This window comes from Paramormyrops kingsleyae, chromosome 17 (assembly GCF_048594095.1).
Source record: "Paramormyrops kingsleyae isolate MSU_618 chromosome 17, PKINGS_0.4, whole genome shotgun sequence".
NCBI classification, from domain to species: Eukaryota; Metazoa; Chordata; class Actinopteri; order Osteoglossiformes; family Mormyridae; genus Paramormyrops; species Paramormyrops kingsleyae.
Window position 1 is genome coordinate 6,487,597 of NC_132813.1, and position 21,194 is coordinate 6,508,790.

The window sequence follows — 21,194 nt, forward strand, 5'->3', positions numbered from 1 at the left end:
CAGACGAAGGTGCAGACCAGAGCCCATCTGCGTGTTGTGAGTGTAACCGTATCCCACGCTGCCTTGGGGGGGAAAACGCTGAATGCCGTCTGCCTGACAGATTCTCGGGCCTGCGAGAACAGGCCGGCCCAGTGACATCACCAGAAACACACAAACGGCGTTGAGAGAGCGGCCGTTTCCCCAACGAGCCCGGGGGGCAGCAGCGATACCAGCACGTTTCTGGGTGTGACGACCTGGCTGGGGAGGGGGGTGATTATCTGTATGGGCACCCCCCAAGGGGCAGGCAGGGCCGGGACAAACCCTGCCAAATGGGTCACCCCTGGGCGGCTAGAGTACATTCATACATGGCATCGCCCGTCCTGGGAGGGTGCAGTGCCACGTATCATAGCTACAAAATGCTAACTCGATTCCCCCAAAATGGCTGGTCCTGAATGATGTGAGAGGTCATGTGTCTACATACACACACACACACACACACACACACACACACACCAAAAGGCTCTAACCTGTCTTCACCAGACACAATGAACTGGCAATGGCAGTTCTTTGCGGCAAAATTTTAAAATTAAAAAAAATTTTAAATAAAAAAAAAAAACCACAGTCATTCAATGGCAGGGGCTTTGCTCTGGAATTCAGAATCCATGACCGGCTGTGTCCCTTTTGTTGCCTAACAGAGGCGAGAACCGAGAACTGTACGGAACGTTCCACGTGGCGCATCGCCAGGGCGGCTGAGCTTCCTCCCCAAACACCACGCAAACCCCACTTGAGAAACCAGTTACCAGTCCACAGACTTGCGGTTTTGGGGAATGGGAAATCAGGTACCGCATTCTTTGTAATAGAGGCCCGAGAGACAGAGATGATTCTCAGAACACCGAAAAAGAAGAGACGCAGCACAAAAACGAACAGCGTTTGCTCAATGTTTGTGCAAGTGTCTGCGCCACTTGACCGCCCTCATCTGCCGTCGTTCCTCCCGCCACATCCGTTCGGGGAGCAAAAGCCGGCATGGTGCCGGGGCCTGATCCCCAGGAGGAGACAGCCTCCGAGTGCCTGTCACCAAATAAACACAGGAGACCTTATTTATATGAGAGCCAAGTTCTGCAGCCTCCTCCAGCGGCAGCCAGGCAGCCAGGCCGCCAGGCCGCCCGCCTTGGTTGCTTTTTGCCTGTGAGCGGCCGAGGCCGAGAGCCAGAGTACAGAAGTGAAGCCCGCAGAGGACAGCTGACGGAAGCTCGCACTGGGGGGGGGGCGCCACTGCTGGAGAACATAACGGACGTCAGCTGCTTCCGCAGCCCTCTGTGGCAACAACTGGAGTTGGGATGCGGGAGAAAGGTTTTCCAGCACGCTTACATAAGGGGGCTTAGTTACAGCATGTGCCCGCTGCCCCAAGCTCGACACCCCCGCTCACTCATTCCAGACCGCCGGGTGAAAAATTGGACTCCAATGAATGATTTCACAGAGTGATGGAAGGAAATCTCCGGACAATGTAGATCAATATGACTATAGCGAGTCTTTTCGGGCAGTACTATCATTTGAACACTAGGGGCATCAAAACACACAAACTCTCAATTCACTAAAACCCCATTTTCCATGCATTACATAATTGCATTACACTCCAGCTAAGGAAAGCACCCATGGGTGGAGTGTGCCTAAGCCTTCAGTGGACACAGAATGTTTCTAGCTGCCTACTAAGAAAACAAGAGGCGCACGCAAGCAAAGTGAGGGATCCAACAAATGCAGCACTACAGCAACGCCGTTATCTTCCTGCTGCTCCTTAACTCCTCTCAATAATTAACAGCCTTGGTATGAGCGACTGCGCCCATTGCATGGGGTCTGTCGCCCTCTGGGGATTATGACAAATGATCCGTGCAGTAAAGCTTATAAAAGAATATCCGTAAATGCTAACTGGCGTGACTTGCAATCATTACAGGCTGGGGCAGAGGTAGCATTCGCTTTTCAAGGATCCACAGAAAACTGCAACGTCACTGCGGCATAGACTCAATGAGCAATTAAACACATTCCACCTCTCCTTTGACGTGACCCATCACCCAGAGGCATAGCTCCTCATGAGAGCACAGAGGCAGTGAAGGTGCATGTACACGAAACAGACTGGGAGGCGTCTCTCCACTCTGCCTCCAAGGCACTCTTTAATTGGCCGAGAGCTGTCAGATAAGGGTCAGCCATTGGCTAATGGTGCAGACTCCTGCCGGTGATAATGGCCGAGTATGCACTGGTGGACAGAGGCAACCAAGCTCATATTCCTAGAGTGATCCATCTTCCCTGAGCCCTCAATCCTCACCACAACGGGAGTGAGGAGGGATTCTTCTTACACTCTAACCAAACTTCCTGCATTTTTATGTAAAAATGAATTAGGAGAAAAACACTTTGTGTATGAAAGGCCACAAGCTACTCAACCATTTCCTCTAACTACTACTAAAACCGCAAAAATGTTTACCAAACCCTCATACATCATAACTTAATGCATGTTTTCAAAATTCTATATATAGCTTCAGTAACAAAGAGAGTTGATGATAGCCATGTAAGCCTTTATTAATGCTTTGTTGCAATGTAGTTTTGAATCCTCTTTAAAACACTGCAGGAAGGTCCCTTACGAATCTTTTTAAAATCGCATAACTGGTCCCCCACACCCCCGATGTTAGAGAGCTTACTGTGGATCAAGCAGCGACTGCCTAACTGTAAAACAGCATTTATCACAATTCACCACATAACGCGTCAACAAATACTTCGCAACTTAACAAAAATGAGCGACACACTTGGGCAAATGCTTCAGCCACCATTGCAAGCACCAGCTGAATGAAAACGTCTCTGGATCATCATAGATAGGGGGGGAAAAAAAGCACCTTCGTGTGATGGCAGGGGTCTGGGCTTATTAGGTGAAAGACACAGGATTTTATACCATAATGCTAACATTATCTTAGATTCAATCAAGGTCTTCACCTTCCCTGTGAAGAGATGTCTGGGGTTATCCTGACATTTAATGGCACCGCAGACTGGCATCTCATGTCTCACACCCTTTACTTCCTGAAATATGCTCCAGGCACGTGGAGATCCTGTACTGCATAAACTGTTATGAAAGATCGATGAACAGATTTAATGGTCTGTTACTGACAGAGTCGGGAAGGGATTCCATAGTGGACGTGCTCCCCAGCACAGGGGTGGGAGAAGCTTATGCAATAAATGGCAAGCAGGCATGTGCAAGCGTGCGGTGTCACGTGGCGGTTGTGCAAGGTAGCAACGCACAAGAACTCCATCATCACGTAGCAATAAATAAGCATTGTTGTTCATCGCCCAGTGTTGCAGCAAGACCTAAGAGGCAGTCTGTCGCCATGGGCATGACAGGCTGGGTCCTTTCAAAAGGTCACAGATACATTCCGCTGATAGAGCGAAGCTGGTTTGCCTACAGGGCGCGACTGTTGGGTACACAAATGGAAAGCAACCCGTACACCTACATCTGTAAGGGCAGCGCAACTCCTGTATTCCCTTCCGCAGCCATTGGCCAAAACCTAGTTGCCGTGACTTCCTTGTTACTCACAATCGCGCTCTACACCTCTTGGAGCTCTAGATGGCCTCCTTTCCAGGACGCTGGACCCTTCAGCAAGCTCGCCAGCCTCAGCCCAATGTAAAAATCACAGCGTAAGCTCCAGTTTCCATGTTCATACTCCTCATCTGAGAACTTTATCTACAACAGGATGCGCAAACCTCTCAAAGACAGGGAAAACAAAATGTCTGCCAGCAAAGAACGAAGTATGTGGAACCACAGAAGGCTGCAAACGTGAGACACCAGGAACATTAGCTGCCCCTAATGGCCACTCCAGCTCTCGATGAAAACCACAATCTCGGCAAACTGCAGGAAAAAGATTAACCCGATTCCGAGAAACATCCGATACCCAAAAAACCCATTCCATTCCGCAGTTTCATCCTGAACACTTTGTATTTGCAGAGAAAATGCGAATTAGCCCAAATTATTTACTTGAGTTACAAAGACAATGACTCCTAGTATTAAAAAGAACACTGGCACCAGGGACAGACCAAAAGCCCAGCTTCCGTAAAGGTACCTACTTAAGGAAGGAACAACTTGATAACAGTTTTGGCAGTGGATGGTCTACACATGACACTCAAGTGTAACCGTAGTCCAGTTACTGTACAAAAATTAAACACTGCAATTCCGTAAATTCCAAAAGAGCCACAGGCATTCCAGGATTCTCCAGTCAATGGCCTGGCTTCCATTGCACTGCTGAAGGCAACACAGAATTGTTTCAGGACCTGGTGATGATGTATTTCCTACAGAGAGGTCTTGGATTAATTGGAGGAAAACCAGGCTGCACATATACTTGGGTTATAAATCTTGTGTGTTTTTCTGATGAACCCGTCTACGAGAAACAGGGCTGAATGGAAAGCCTGCACTTATCGGTCAATATCACTCAGTGGTATGTATGCATGTGAGGGAGGACACTTCGCTTTCATTTATAAATGGCTAACATCGTGGAAACATGCTCACTCCCAGCTGATCCTTCAACACAAAATTCACTGACTGGCAGACTGACCTCACAGGGACATGGTGAGAAGGGACGGGGGACGGGGGGACGGGGGGGGTCTATGCGGCCATGATTTACTACCCAGAGGAGCACGATAAGCAGAGTCGGGCAATGAGGGAGGATTGAAGATTGAGGCATCAGAGGGGATATAGCTGCTGTAGATCAACCAGCAGAGCGCTACGCTAAAAACACAAGGGCCGTGGGCTGAAAACCCAGAGAGCACACCAATTATAACCCCTTCCTCTACTGTAAGTCACTCAATGCCCCCCCCCCCCCCCCTCACAAAGGCCTAAGCCCTGAATCCACACAGACTTCATTAACGTCACCTGGTAAATGTTTGAGTGCGAGAGGCTGCGAGGGTTCAAAGCAGTAAAAATGGGACAGCACTCTGGAATGTTACCTTGACAACACCAAAACATGTCCCTTACTATCTTGAGTTTAGGACTTCTTATTTTAAGATTTGCACTTTTTTCATGGCCAAGGCACTTAAGGGGCAGACAGTCTAATATGAACATGTTCCAGCATCATGCCTTGAGATAATTGTCAAATAATCAATTTACTCTTTGTTGTCAAAACAGCATCATTAAGCAAAAACTTTTTACACTTACAGGCTTCCCCTGGTAATCCCATGTTTCACGTCACAACGCTAAGAACTATGGGTAATTCCCTCAGGCAAAATCTGCAGAAATGTGGACCTAGGGAAAGTGTGCATGAAGGGCTCAAAATGTCTGCGACAGAGCCCTCATGCACTTGGCAATTTGACAGTGGGACAGCCCTAAGCCCTCATGGACTTAGCGGGAACATGCCTCAAAGTCATTGAGTGGACACTGGGACTGGGCCAGTCAGTAAAGGGGTGAGGAGAGAGTGAGAAAACTAGGATGAGAAACTCAGGGGAAAGGGATTCAAGCGGTGGTGTGAGAGGAAGCAGCAGGGCTACAGCTGGACAGGGAACGAAAACATGTTCTCACGACATTGATGAAAGTTCCATCCTAAGAGGAAGTATCACCATTCCAAAAAGCTGGAGCTGCTCGAGGCGTTCGCCTCTTGTCTACTGCAGCCAGTCACCTCGTTCCACTTTTAACTACTGGCCTAATCGCTGAATGTAAAAACCTCAGAGTGGGAGCTGGCGTAAGATCACAGATGACAGGAAAGATTGAAAGGTTGAAAAGGGAATCAAAGCGGATGACAGGCCGGTGGCACACGGCTACAGCAGCACGGGAACACAGCTCCCTAATTAGGTACAACCAAATCCATAATGCTACCAAATTACAATTTCCCCAGCACTTACATGTGACACCGCAGCATGAGGCAACAATGGCTGAATGCAGCCAAACACTAGTACACTATCCAAAGCTGTCCTTGCCAACGAGAGACCTACCGACTTAATGTACCAGAGAGACACCAACTGATTCTAATTCTGATTAATACAAAGGACCATTTAAGTGAAGCTCTGTCCATCTGATAAGCCTTTCACCACAGAGGGAATGCAACGGGACGGCATGGTGGTGCAGTGGTTAGCACTGTTGCCTCACGCCTCTGGGGTGTGGGTTCAAGTCTTTGCCTGGGTTCCCTGTGTGGAGTTTGCATGTTCTCCCCATGTCATCGTGGGGTCTCCTCCGAGTACTTCAGCTTCCCCCCGCGATCTAAAAACATGCTGAGGGCAACTGGAGTTTACCAAATAGCCTGTAGGTGTGAATGGTGTGTGGGCACGCCTGTCCTAGGTACGTGACGTATTTTTTTTTTAACAAATAGCATTCCTGTCTTACATGGGCCCCAACTGGTCCACCAGCAAGCCCCAGTCCCTGCTCCGCCCACCTCACCCCCAGGGACCCAGTCAGGAAGCACGATGTTTGTTCCAATGCAGATTCCATAAATACCAGAAAGAAACTTTAGGGAGGAAACCCAGCTGGAATCACTCAGACTACTGCTGGGAGCAGAGCGCTTCGCCATATAGTGTGTAAATAAGTGCCGTTCCGATTTGCAAAGGGACACCTCTTAATACCCCGTCAGTAGCAGTACAGACATCTGGATGTCACTCTATGTGAAGATATTGGCCTTAGAAGGAAACCTGGTGGATTTTTTTTTTTATCTTCCATACGATCATATCATCAACAACCCCCTTCAAAACAAACTTCTTTAAAATCTTTTTTTAAATGTCAGATCAGAGAGGACCAATCTTTGGATAATTCCTCCAGGAGCTTTTAAGATGTAGAGTTATCGGTGCGATCTGAGACGTGGGAAGGGGGGGTGGATTCTGGGTGCATGCATTTCAAAGGGGGGGGGGGGAGGTCTGACAGACGGAGCCTCTGTTCTGAGAGGCCACAGACAGCGCGGTGCTGCTCAGTTTCACACCGGCAGAGGGTATCAGCCGTCATCCAAAGAAAGGCGACGCCGCGCAATGGGGATGTTCAGCCACCGGGTAACCGCAGGACCAGATCCCCCTCCCCAAGGATAAGCTGCTGAAAGACGGGGCACAGCCCCCCCCAGGAGACACGACCCTTTCTGGCCATCATCCCAACAGGCATAGAGAGGCCAGCTTTACTGGTAAACACCCCCGTTTCGAAGACTGGCCTGCAGTAGGTGGTGAGCCACCCAGTAGGACTCCCAATCTTTGCCAGGGCTTCCCGGTTAAGCTCGATTGCTTCCTGCACTGCAGTCCTGGTGCTCCCACTCCTGTGCTTATCACACCACTGTACCAAACCACTGCCCTCCCCCCAAAGCCTGTAGAGGAAGTTGTGGAATTAAGCTCCCATTTCCAACACAATGCAAGAGGAAGCAGTGCTATGCCAACTCTGAGGAGAAGGACCCAGATGGGCCCCGGCTTTGGGTCCCACAAAACACTCAGTTTAAACTTCATGGTGTGTTCACAAGCTTATGGAACAAGCCTTGTGACTTTGCTTATGGCTGAAACTAAAGTTCCTCTTCAAATTCTATTTCTGGATAATTCAATTAGATTCCATTGTCCTAGCTACTATATTCTGCTAACTCTTCACATGTCATAATTCACCTAATCGTCCTTAGAAAAAGTATACAAAAGCTGCATTCTCGTATGTGCAATTAAACAACAGAATAAGTTTTCTGGAATTCTGCAAAACAAGCTGACTGCACATGGTTTGCAAGTCGCTTTAAGCCACACCCACAGAAATGCCGAGAATATGTGATCATAGAGGCCACCGGAAACCATCAGATGCTGTCCTGTGGTTCCACAGCTGGACTCCTTGCAACTAACCAATCGCATTCAAATCGAGGGCTTCTATTAAGGAACAGGAGAATGGAAAATGCTGATTAGGCTGGAGGGGAGTTCATCAGTGCTGGGGGAGGACTGCACACTAAAAGATCATGGGAGTATGGAGAGAAGAGGATTCACAATATGTAGCCCCCCCCACACACCCACACACTCCATGGTTTCTACACCATGGGAGAAAAGCAATCACATTTAGATGAGACTTACATTTATCGTGAAATAAATACAGGGACAGAAAAAATGAAATGCACAATAAATTCAACAGAAACCCTTCCCCGTAGAATTTGTGCATCAAGAGCAACAGTCAGTCAAGTATGGTTTGACTGGAGGGGGAGGGGGGGGGGGGGGGGGGGGGTCGGTGAGCTATGAAGTTTCAAAGTTCAAAGATCATAAATGTTGATGTTTCAATATTTCTGAGCCAAACTAATCAGGATGGCTTTGGTAACAAAGCCCATAGTCTGGGAGAGTAAAATAACAGTGTGAGGTCCAAGCGTAACAAACACGGCACGGGTGTGAGGTACGGGGGGGGGGGGAGAGTGGTACATGGGCGGGTGTGCGTGAGTGTGAATGCGTGCACAAGAAGTGTACATGTGATCAGATGGATGAGACTCAGATTCCAGAATTTTAAAAAGCTTGCAAGTCGGAGGCACAGTCTGACTGCATACCTCACTAAGAATCAGGGCACGTCAGCCATTGACCCCGTGGCTGCACGTACTGGGTGAACAAGCTCACATATTGGGCTGGTCCCACTGGGTCGGCACATCCCGACCCACTCAGAGCAGCTTTCCAGGAGTGAAACAAAGAACAAATGCGGCAAAGCGAATGAAATAAGACGGACAAACAAACAAAATTAGAGTGAACGGACACAGAAACGCAGCCGGGTCAGATCAGCACCTCTAGGCAGTCGGCGTTCCACACAAGCGGCTAAACGAACAGCACGGTTCGGGAACTGAAAAGCGGATTTCAGCGGTAATGCCTGTTACATTGTGGGCGACCACCTGATAGCACAAACGACGAGAGGGATCAGAGGTGGTAATAAATTCCGGCAAAGAAATATGCAAGGATGAAGATATGAAGAGTGTAAGAACAGGCAAATTAACAACACGCAATACCTCCCACAGCATGATTCACAAGCAGGTTCAGGTAGAGGAACTGCCTGAATTCTGGGTGTGGACTTCACTTACCATCCTTTGCTGTTTTACATATATATGCATATTAAATACTCTTTTTGAGAAAATTGCTCCCAGGCCACGGGGAGATTATGCCAAGGCAGCGGAAATACCGGAGCCCCCTGGCAAGGCGGGGGGGTTATAAAATAAATAGGGGGGGTGGTCTGAAATGAGCAAGAAAGGAGCATGTATGACCGCCTAGATCAAAAAAGCGATGTTACCCAATGCAGAGGACAGGGGATGGTGGGGGGGGGGGAGGGAAGGGGGGGGTGGGCAACAGACTAATTTCTCGCAGATGGCTGCCAACGTAGGGACACGGGCAAACAAAGGGGGCTAGTGTGATGGTGCGGACAAAGCCAAAACACCGTGTCCTCCAAGCGCACAGAAAGGAGCTCAACTCCGCACCAGGAACGGCGAGGTCCGGGAGCCGGCCATTAGGCGGGGCACCACACTCGGGTTATTCCTGAGCACCAGAGCTACCAGCAGAGAAACATGACAGACATTCCAGGCAGCAGTGCACTCTGGGTAAACAGTGCTGTACAGCCACCATAGCAGTCCTAGCGACCTTCTTCTCCATGCCTCGACTTGGCCAAACAGACTTTGAAGAGGCAGCCTCAGGAGGGCCTGCTGCAGACCAAACTGATCTGGTATCCCATGGTTTAATTGTGATGCCCTCGATTTTAGGTAGATGGTGGATTGGACAGGGCGAGAGTTCTGGGGAACTCGCTCCCATCATTTCCGTACCCCATCCTTCCGGCACCACCAGGCCAATGAGGAGCCTGCCTGCTCCCATCATGCAATTCCAAAAGGAAATACGTGTGGAAAGCGGCCAGTGAGTGTGCCCACATGAAGCTAAACGTGACGTGGGCACCTGCATCTGGCAGGCAGCTGTGCAAACCCTGTCCCACATGCCCCCCCCCCCCCCCCCCATAAAATGCAGCGTCTCTGTGCCGCAGTTACATCCCCTCTCACACACACACACACAAACTCACTCATATGGGCACAGAGGCACGGATGCAAAAACCCAGGGGGGGGTGGATTACACTTTAGCAAGACCAAGATAATTAACACCCCAATAATGAAGAAGACCCCCTTTTCCAGTTGTGCCTCGTAGTCAAAACTGTTCAGCATGCCCCCGCTGACTAGAGGAAACAATTACCAAATAAAGTCAGACCTGCAATCAAATCAAACCACATGCCATATCCAGCCCGGAGGGGCGAGTGGGACCCTGGGTTCTCTCTGCCCCCATGCACACCGCAGGTGGGATCAAGGTCCTCAGACCCCCCCCCCCCCCCATTTCATCCCGTGTGGCAAACCACCGTAACCAAACCTTCTGGACATCATCTCCTTGGAGGTTTTACTATAGAAACACCACCCATCTGCCAATTAAGTGAGACCTCCCGCCTCTCCCCAAACGTTTTACTAAAGTAAAAGCTAATTTGATTGCATGGGGACGACAGTGCCCTGGGCCCAGCCATACAGCTCCTACAGAGGGCTGCCACGCTGCCCGAGGCAGAGCCAATCAGCAGTCGACACCAAGCTTCCGACTGCAATACCGCTGGGAATGAGAATCGCGGCGCCCCCAGCTTTACGCTGCTGTACGGAGTGTTTACGTGTTTGCTCCGGAGCATGGAGTCGTCAGCCCCGTACCACCCTTCCTGAAACACGCTGCGCAATTTCCTCGCCACGTCTTCCCGGCCTCCGTCACAGAGAAGTGGACCTTTCCTGTCTGTCTGGTCTCTTCCCGGCATCTTAAATCAAAACACAGGAGTGGGAGAGAGGGAGAAAAAAAAAAAAAAAAGGCAGAGCCTGGCTCGCAGGCCTGAGCGCGCTCCTGACCGAGGACCCTGCGTTCATTCCTCAGCCGAGGAGGAAGAGGAATGTCGGCACGCCGCAGCCTGCCAAACTAAATTGGACTTTGTGGTTTAAAAAAAAAAAGAAAGAACGAAAAAAAACCTTCAGGGTCTATAAATAGAGGACCCACCAACACCAACCCCGGCCCTACCCCGCCCCCCTAAAGCCCCCCTACTCCACCAGAACTCCTTCATTCTTGACCTAACGCACAGGCGGATCCTGGAGGCTGCTACACATCATGAGAAAATAAGAATCTGGAGCCAGCTGCGGGGGCGGGGGGGGTCAGCCCTACTTGCGGGATAATCTGCCGCTGTCTGTCGTCTTTAAGAGAATATGGGTGAATAGGATGGATCCGTCTGAAATGGAACCACTGTGGGAGCATTTCCCCATGAAAGGCTAACATGACGAACGCTGGGGCAGAGTCACTCTGGGTGACAGTCTCTGCACCAACAGTGTGAGCAGGAGGATCGGCCCGACCACTGCCTGGATCTGAGGACAGAGCCAGGCACCCCGTTTCCACAGAGGCTCCTTTTGGGGGTCATTAGATGCATGAATGGCAGGCATCACTCATCTCCTCTCAGCAGGTTCTCCTTTCATGTGGTCTGAGGTCACCAGGTTGTCAAAGGACTGGGATCATGCACTCGCACATACAAACGCCCCGCCCGGCAAATCCGGCTTGCATGCCAAAAAAAAAAACTACCCCACCATCATCCACACAACTACTCTCAATATCCTTTCATGTGCTAACATTTTTTCCAGTTCGTTACAAACATAATTCCCAACCCCAAAGGATGTTGTTTTTCCCACAAAATGGTAGGCTTCCCAAATTCTGCCGGACACCACACTGCGGCAGACACTAGGGGGCACCACCGGCAGGGTATCAGAACAGAAGGTATCAGAAGGAGGGTGGGTCAGGTGCAGCCACGCAGGGATGGGGGCGACTCTGTGCGACCATCCCAAGTAAAAAGAACCAGAATCTGCTCCTCAACAGAGCTACAGAAACACCCGCCAGATCCAGTGTGCACTGCCAGGCCATACGTCACTGAATCCGATTAGTGGAGGCCTCTTGCCACAGCTCATAAAAACTCCAAGATGCAGATGAGTAAATATCCCTGCATCCAGCTGCCGACTCTCTTAACATCCAACAGCTGGGCAAGTTCCCCTCCGTCGCGCCCCCTAAGGCTCCCAAAGGCCAGCAGATTACGACACACTCGTGCAGATTTGCGGGAATTCGCCCCGCGGCTGCCCACGCAGAGCTAGGAAGAGCACAGAGGGAAAAAATTCCAAAAAATTCCTTATAAACAGACTTCATCTACGTCGGTGCAGCTGGAGAACAAAAGCAGAACGCTTCCGGAATGCGGAAGGTGATGGCGCCCATTGTCTCTGTCCCCTTTTTACAAAAACAAAGCAAGAATGGCCCGTCCAGGAAAATTTACCACAAAGACTTAAGTCCACAAAGCTCACTGTTATGAGAGATTAGCTTAAACCTCACACTCATTGTGCCCCGTCTCTCAAACACACCAGAGCTTAACCATGAGGCACCAACTTATAAAAACATATGAAAATGAAGTAGGCCTGTGCTTGTCCACTAGGTCAGTGGTTCTCAACCAGTGGGTCATGACCCAAAAGTGGGTTGCGGAACAATTTTCACTAGGTCATGGAATGTGTGGTTTAAGAAATTATTTGTAATGTCAGACTATTGTGGCGGCGAAAGATGCACAATTTCGCACCAGAAATCATTTTGTTTTACTGCCAGGTTGCCACTCCACCCATTTTTTGCCTAAATAAATATTTAAATACAAAGCAGAAGAAGTCAGGGTTGCGACTTAATGACTGAGAAATAATGTGGGTCCTGTGGCTACAACAAGGGAAACAGAACGAGAGACACTGAAAGGGAAGAATTAAAATGTCACATACCCGCATAAAAGCTCTCTCTGTCTCACAGAAAATTCCAGAACGCCCCGGCCCACTGAGGGTGGATTCCTCCGAATCACAAGACCCTCGGAGTGGCCTTCCCATCCCATCCGGCGACGGCGCTGCTGCGCGAGGGGGCAGCTCCGCATCCTATTCCCACCGGCATCGCTTGATCTCCAAGCCCAATGAATCTGCTCTCTGTTGGCACACCACCGCTGCCACCACATTATGGGATATATTTATAGTCTGTCACAGTAAAGGGTTTGCGGGAAACGTATTGCCCAAAGTTAATAGCTACCACAGAACAGAAGCAGCAGTGTTTAGTTGGAGTTTAATTTAGCTGTACTTATTTATGGCAGTAACTGTCTGTAGTTTGGGTGTGGGGGTGGTTGCATATGCCCCCCCATGCCATTTAAAATGCCATGTACCCTCAAAGGGCTGCATTACTGTGCCAAACAGCGAGGGTCCAGCAGCGGTCAGGAGCTGGAACGCCCCTGCGGTCGTGTTTTCACGAGGTCACAGCCCTGATGACACAATGCGGACGGCAGTGCTGAAGGAAACCCCCCCCCATCCACCAGTCTTGGGGTGACCTAATCCACACACTACTGGTTGTCAGTCATACCGCACGGCGACAGTCTTTGTTTTTTGTTTCACCAGAGGCTTTGGGGGGGGGGGGGGTCCCCACACACCCCAGTACCCCTAACCTGGGGTATCACTTCCACGTGGGGGCCAGGTGCAGCCTAGGCAAACTGCCATCCCACGGCATGCGTATGTAACCCCCACCCCACCCCACCTCTGAGACAGGCACTTAACCTAAATTACTACCCTGAAATATCTGGCTAAACAAATGATTTTAAATGATTAAGAGGGAAAAAAAAAATCACTGAATGAATAACATTAACAACAATAGTAATAACAAAGATGATAGGAAAAGCACAGCCCTCATCTGGCATGCGGGTTACAGACCCCCCCGCCTCCCCCAACCATAGATATTCATAACCAGTGACTCCATTAAGGGCACTTTCCACCTGGAAAGATCAATGTACAACAGCAACCCCCCTCCCAGAAAACAGACTCAAACCCCCAAAAACCCACTAGCAGCTTGTGCTGGCGAAACAGAGCGTACTTCACAGAGCGTGCTTCACAGATCGTACTTCACAGAGCGTGCTTCACAGAGCGTGCTTCACAGAGCGTGCTTCACAGAGCGTGCTTCACGACACAGCGTGTGGAAATGCACGGCCCGGGCAGGAAATCCTCCCAGGCATTTCAATCGCAGCGACTGCTCACCCTGTTAAGGCAGTTAGAGTGACGTGAGGAACACGGCTCTGTGCCCATGGCTAACAAGCGTGCCAACGACAACACGCAAGTGTACACATACACACACACACACACACACACACACACACACACACACACACACACACACAAACACACACACTTCCACCCGCTCTGGGATGCCATTATCTACAATCCAACGTGGAAGCCAACCATAAAATAAAAGATAAGATGCAACAGTTTGTTTCTGGTTTAACCTTTCAGGGGTGAGGGGGGCGGAAGAGGAGCTCTACTCTGCTTAGCTGCCTTCCTGGGACAGTAATGGCTTCTCCACCCATACCCACAGCAGATAAACCCCCCCCCCAGCACCCCCCAAAACAACTGAATGAACCCACTTCATTCTGACGTGACCTTTACGCAACCGATGACTAGGTTAAAAAAAAAAAAAAAAAAGTGTGATTCCTTTATTGATATGTAAACAAACACTGATGTTTACCACTGTACTGAGATTACACAGTTACGGGAATGCTAGTGTTTCTCGAAGGCACATGAAAAGGACTCTTTGCATCGGGTAGAACTGCCATTCTTAAAGCGCGGGTTAGACAGCGATACAGGAATCCCATGGCTCATTTTGTGCGTTTGCTCCATCTTCTTCCCTGGGCCACCCCAACCATCAAAAACAGCAACAGCACATTGAAACATCGCTTGGGAGGGGAGAGTAAAAGGGAGCAGTGTTAAAAATAACCAGAAATAACCAGAAAGTGTGTGGGGGGGGGGGGGTTCATGTGTGCATAGGGGGGAGAGAAGAAACACAGCTCTTCCCCAGCTCTGCTTGACGTTCAACAACTGGATTCATAGATTACAGCAGCCCTCTAACACACAGATACGACAAGATCACCAAGGACGTTTAGCCAAGAGCTCGGCAAGTTCCTCGAGACCTAGAGCACGAGAACCAGACCTGTAAGAGAACCACATGTGGCGACTGAAAGGAAAGCCAGAGGATTACAGCCATCACATCCACCTAGCGCCACGTGCTGCTCAGAGAGGACAACCACCCTGCAGGAGAAACTGCAAAACCTTCAACACTGACAGCCGCCCTCCAGAGGCTTCTGACAGAACAACGCCGATGTGAAGCGAGGAAGTCGGCACAAACCCAGGCCAGAGACTTCCTGGCTAAACGCTAATGCCGGAGAGTGGGGAGAAGGAGAAGGGTACTTACATCGAGCGTCTCTCTGCGTAACCCTTCGCTGTTCCTCAGCCAGCTCCTGCTCAGCTCGCTCAGCTCCAGGATGGGTCGCACCTTCAGCCGCACCGAGTCGCCCGACTGCCGGATCATCTCCACGATCTCATCTCGGGTCTTACTCTCTACGTTGCGTCCGTTGATCTCCACCAGCCGGTCGCCCGGGACCAGCCCCAGCGCCAGGTCCTTGGTCCCGGCACCAGGCTCGGCGAAGTGGACCACGCGGCGGTAGACGGTGCCATCGGCGCCGCGGTCCAGCATGGTGGTGCGGCGCAGGGAGAAGCCGAAGTCGCCCGTGTTGCGGCGCTGGAGCTCCAGCTCCCGCGCCTCGGGGATCTGGGGAGGCACCACATGCGGCAACCGCAGGTCGGCCGCAAAAGTCTTGTCCACCACCTCTGGGATCCTAACCCTCTTCGCAGGCGGGACCCAATCGACAGTCTGCAGCTGGAGGTTCTGCTTGCGCTGCGGATCAAAGAGCTTGGCCTCCACCTGCGGGGAGGGGGCCGCGGAGTTCTGCCCCGAAGGCGTAGAGCCCTCTGAGGGACTCTCCTCTTTGCTCCTCTGGGAGAAGGAGAATCGCTTCATGATCTGACCCACCTGCGAGTTCTGCTTGGCCAGAGAGCCAAAGCGGGCCGCCCGTTCCCTGACGGAGCCCCGAGGGCCGTCATGGGCCACGTCCCCCTTGAGGTCGTCGCTGGAGCTGGCCGCGCTCAGCTGGCCCATGTCTAAGACCATGCTGCCCCGGTTGCTGAGGCTGTCCGAGTCGATGTCGGTCAGGCTGAGCTCAGTGCTGCTGGCCACCTTGATGGGGATAGGATTGGAGATCTCCAGCTTGTTCTTAGACTCCCGCTTGGAGCTGCGGTGGAGGTTAAAGAACCCCCTCCTCATGCTCATCTCCTCCAAGCTCTTCAGCTCCGCTGCTGACATCCGATCCTTCTTGTCCTTCTTATCCCGCTTCTCCTTCCTCCCCACATCCTTCTCCTTGTCCTTCTTGATCAAGTTAAACATACTTTATCACTCCAAAGAGAGCGTCCCAACACGTCAACACGGGTTCCTTCACGGCAAGAGGGCGTTTCCATACAGAGTCTGAAGTGTATCTCCTTGTCTCTTGTAACATCCAAACAGGGTTACGTTTCCACTAGTTTAAGCAACCTAAAGAACGGAAACAGTAAATCAATTCAGTCATATTATGGAGCAAGCAAACAATGATATTATCATTGTTATTAGATAAATTACAGTGATCCCCCACCAATCACGGAAGTTACGTTCCAGACTCCACCCACACACTTTAAACACAAGTAAACTTATTAAAACACACTTTGTAAACACATATGATATGTGGATGTCGGACTAAGTAACATAATTCACAAAAAGTTTGCTCACAACAATCGGACCACAAGCAAGGTACGCGATACACAGAGAACTGTGATGTGTCACGGAAAAATCCACGATAGCTGAACCATGATATAGCAGGGGATCACTGTATATTAGTCATTCACACAGCAAAAGATGAGCAAAAAAATATAGATTTCCATGGTCACTTCTCTCTCCCCAATATGAGCGCCAACATTGAGTCAACTCATAACCAAAGTATTCTTAAAAGCCTTTAAATGTAAATTCTTTCTAAATGCACCCCTCCTCAAGTGCATTACAAAATTTTCACCCATAATTAGCACACCAGGGACAATTAACTTGCCATTGGGGGAACACATTCTCCTTAACAACAGAAGAACATTAGACAACTTTGGCTTGGATAACACATTCCAGGGTCTTGTTACAACCCAGTGTGGCTGACCCCCCCCCCCCCCCCAAAAAAAAAAATAAATAGAAAAATAGCTACGAAAAGTCGAGGAATACTCAATATAATGTAAGGACAAGAATGCATTCATCCAACTTCTATCAGAACAGTACTCCTGAAATCCTCATGGTAAGTTGAAGAATCGCTCCAGTCAGAAGCCAACAGAACCACATAACATGAAGGGGGAAGGGAGGGAGGAAGAACAGGGGTAGTATTTGAGATGGGGGGGGGGGGAAACTCAAAGAACAAAAACAAAAACTATTTTAATACCAGGGCAAACAAAAATACAGATGACAATCAAGATATTGGATGGAAATCAGGGTCTAAGCAGGATTACACAGGGAGAGGAAAAACTCAGTTTTGTACAAAAACACTGCACCTCATATGATGCAGAAAAAAAAAACATTTAAACTTTTAAAAACACCACATTCCTCAACTAAGCAATCCATCACGAGACCCGAAGGAACTTTGGCTTTGACCTGCGTTGAATCAATAGACAGATGAGCAACAATGTTGTGGGAGAAGTCACAAAGCCATAGACATCGCTAAGATTCTCGCTTCCTCTAACTGTCAAGGGTCCCAAGGCTGGCGGAAAAAAAAAAATCCCGGTTCCCACCAGCAGGAGATCCCTAATATCTAAAGCTCGATTAATAGCATCGGATCAGATTCCTCCCCAAAGACCAGCAACAGAACATGAATGTAAAGACCATGAATGGTCTAGAAGACGAGGGAAAACAAAGACTCCGATCGTTCCACTCCGGTCACAATTTCAGGGAGAAAGGAGTCTACTTCCATCAAGTGAGGAAGGTGGCTAATAGCACACAGGATCACCTATCCCTAATGCTGAGCACTTGGCGAGATCAACTAGACCGCTTTACTGAAAAGAGAATATCAGATGTTACGTGCCCCTCCTCCATTAATTATTGAATCCACTCTCGATTCTCACAAATGAATACAGCTACATCTGTCAAAAGCCTTTGTGTGCTCGTCTGTTCTCTGTGTGACAAACTTGAGAGAACGCAAAAACAAGCAAACAAAAGACAGGCGATAAAGCTCACTCCGACCCTCAATGCGAAAGTGGAACGATTTCAACAAGTCAAGAGGCTTGACTGCAAGATTAAAATAAGGCAGTGAAAGGGCAGACTGTAAAACGAGCTAAGATCACACTACGGGCACAATGAAGGATCTATGACATTCCCAAAAGGAAGCGGCAGTTAGGCCAAAATGCAAAAATATTTCCCAAAATGTGTCTGCAAATCTAGCAACTTTAAATGTTCTGATTGTAAATTCATTCATGGGCTACAAAGCCTGCTGTGTGTGCCGTTGGCAATACCTGCACCATTGAAATTGTTCTTGAGTGTCAGCTGCACACAAGAGAAAAACAAACACACACAAGCTACACCCTCCATTCAACCCCTACGAGCTGAGAGAAACAGACATTTTAAAACAGACATTTTAAAGCTCGCTGTTTAAATCACCCCTTCGATAAGGAATCAACATAAAGTAACCATGGAGCAGAAATTGTAGGACTTCTGCTTCAAATCCCACAAAGGGTCCTAATGAAGTACCATTAGTTTGACTTTCTATTACAAGTACTCAAAATACTGAAATTTGTAGAACTGGGATCTTGAAGAAAGTATCTGCTAAGCAAAATATAATATTAGCAGGCAATATTAAAAAGCATTCAAGTTAAACTGGCAGGATGACTAATACCTCATTTAAGTAGGTTATAATTAACTAAGTAATTATATGAATGTGATGAGTACAGAACATAAGGACTGTGTTTAAGTGTAAGAGTAACGGAAGCAGCAAAATATTTCAATTGTGCATGGGACAGGATAAAAGAAATTACTTAAAATGTAAATAATCACTTTGCGATATTCAGCGTCGTCACAGCAGTCTATGTTTACATGCCACTGTAACCGCTTAAGGGGCGTTTAATAAACAGACTGTCAGACCGTAAACAGTAAAGCGTGACGAAACACTAATTAAATGGGCCTTTATGAATGGTGTCCTGGACAAAAGGCACATCACACGTACGGACCTGCAGGTATCATGACCAGCGGGCGATAGCCAGAGGGGCCCGGCGGACACGCGATCCGCGGCCGCCTTTTGTTCTCCGTGCCGCGGCCGTGAATAATGTACGCTCGCGGTGGTAGGCAGCAGGTAGCCGCGTCACCTGAGGCTCCCTCACGCCCACACGGCCGCTCCTCGGTGCCTTCCCCGGCGCACCCCCCCAGCCTCCCTATCCTAGCTTAGCCACACTGCTAACCGCAGATGTGTCCCTTCGTCGGCCGGAACAGCGACACCCAGGCCAGCGCCAGCTATTTCTCAGCCTATAATAACAGCATTAGAAATCGTTCTGTTGACGGGTAAAATTACAGCCACAAAAAAAGATGTTGTTACCCAGGGGAAGAGAGCGCAGGGGCTGCTAGCGAATTATCTATAGGCTCGTCACCATGATGTGGACTAATTCATAAATTGGATACTGCGAGTATCCGAATCAGCGGGGAAATGCTGCAAAGCGCCGACTATTATTATCCTTGCTTGGGAATGAATGGCTCGTTTGTTCTGCGGACGCTGGAGGGAGTAGCAGTTAGCTAAGTTAGCTCTCCGCCAGGCGCTGGAAGCCCGTAGCCCTGCTGCACGTCTTCTTTCCTCGCCCTCATTTTCAGGCACCGACCACCTCGGTTGAAGTACAGTACGATGCGAACGACGCCGAGTGGCCCGCGAATCGCTCTCCCCAGCTTGGCTAGCCCCGCAGACACTCACCGCGGTCCCGTATCCGGCTGATGCTGGCTGACGGCGCGCTGTCGAGCTGGATCAGTCTGAGCGATTCCCAGCCTCGGCGTTAATGACTGCGAGCCACTAGGCGGGCGGCTTCGGCACACCGCCGGGCGCTCGGTGCTGCACAGCGATACCTGCTGGATGGTTGGGGAAACTGCACCATGACTCCCACAACACGCTTTGGTTTCGAGTATTATCCATCGCTTTGTGGTAGCTAGCAAATGTTATATATGTATATTTTTCTTTGATTGTTAATTGTTAGTATTTTTCATTTATTCTTAATTGGCACAGTTTGATTTTTCAACCACTGTATCATAGTTATATTTTAACTTAAAAATGAAATGGTCACAATAATCACTCGAATCAATACCAATCTGGTCAGAAACGCGTCTGTTACGCTGTTTTATCCTATTTGCGGGGCCGCTGGAGGAAGGCCCATAAAAGCATATCATATTGGACCAATACAATTATGTTCTAAATTTTTGGGGGACCCTGACACTCTGGGGCTCATGTGATTAATCTAATTTACTCCATTTTACGACGCCCCCACCTATTTGAGAGTATTTCAGAGATGTAAACACTTACAATAACTATAGCAAAGTATGTTGATGGACAGCAGGAAGTTCCTGCTGTACGCCCATTAAGAAGACTTCTTGGAGTGATCTTGTAAAATGTGTGGCTGTATAAATGGATGACAGCTGTGTTCTCGGAGAAAACGGTCAACCAAAACACCAAATGCAACAAATCAAACAGTTCAACTGACTGAATAGATACAACTGGGTCAGTTCTTTCAGGTCACAAAAGACAAATAGCAATAAATATATGTAGCAATTCTTTGTACACAGTGCACAAGCTCTTGTCTTATATTACAGTACAATGGCGATATTTTGATTTATAATAATAAATAAAAATTAATGACACCTTGTTCTGGTTTCATTTCGGCACTGGAAGCGGAAAGTGATAAATTAAAAAATCAAAACGGTGGCTCACATACGCGTCTGACGCAGTCCAACGGCGACCTCTTGTGGAATAATAACATATTTGCGTTCTCGTTTTTCCGCAACCAAAATGACCAAAACCATGGACAATTAACCTAAAACGCTCAAAGCACAGATGTCTCCTTTAGAGATGCTTTATTTATATACAAACCACTAAATAAATATACAAACTACTATACAAATAAAAACAAGTCTCAGATATATATTAAGTTTCTTTTTTAACGAAATTGGAAAACCTATTTAGGCACAAGAGAAGAGTTTTGTGGTGCATAGCTGTCAAGTCTCCCGTTTTGGCCGGGAAACTACCGTATTTTACCCCTCTTTCCCGCCGTCCTCCCGTATTAGTATTTTCCCGTAAATCT

The 21,194-nt window shown here is 48.9% G+C and overlaps 1 protein-coding gene across 4 annotated transcripts in view; it reads right to left on the reverse strand.

Annotated features, from left to right (window-relative positions):
* Nucleotides 1-19,964, reverse strand: part of myo18ab (myosin XVIIIA b) — an 88,383-nt gene extending 68,419 nt beyond the window's left edge. For all 4 annotated transcript variants that reach the window (XM_072701532.1, XM_072701531.1, XM_072701529.1 and 1 more), the window contains exons 1-2: nt 19,820-19,964; nt 15,229-16,401 (exon numbers count right to left, since the gene is read on the reverse strand). In XM_072701532.1, the coding sequence (XP_072557633.1) occupies nt 15,229-16,257 (1,029 nt within the window). In that variant the 5' untranslated portion in view covers nt 16,258-16,401; nt 19,820-19,964. The remainder of the gene's footprint in view (nt 1-15,228; nt 16,402-19,819) is intronic.
* Nucleotides 19,965-21,194: the final 1,230 nt, after the last annotated feature.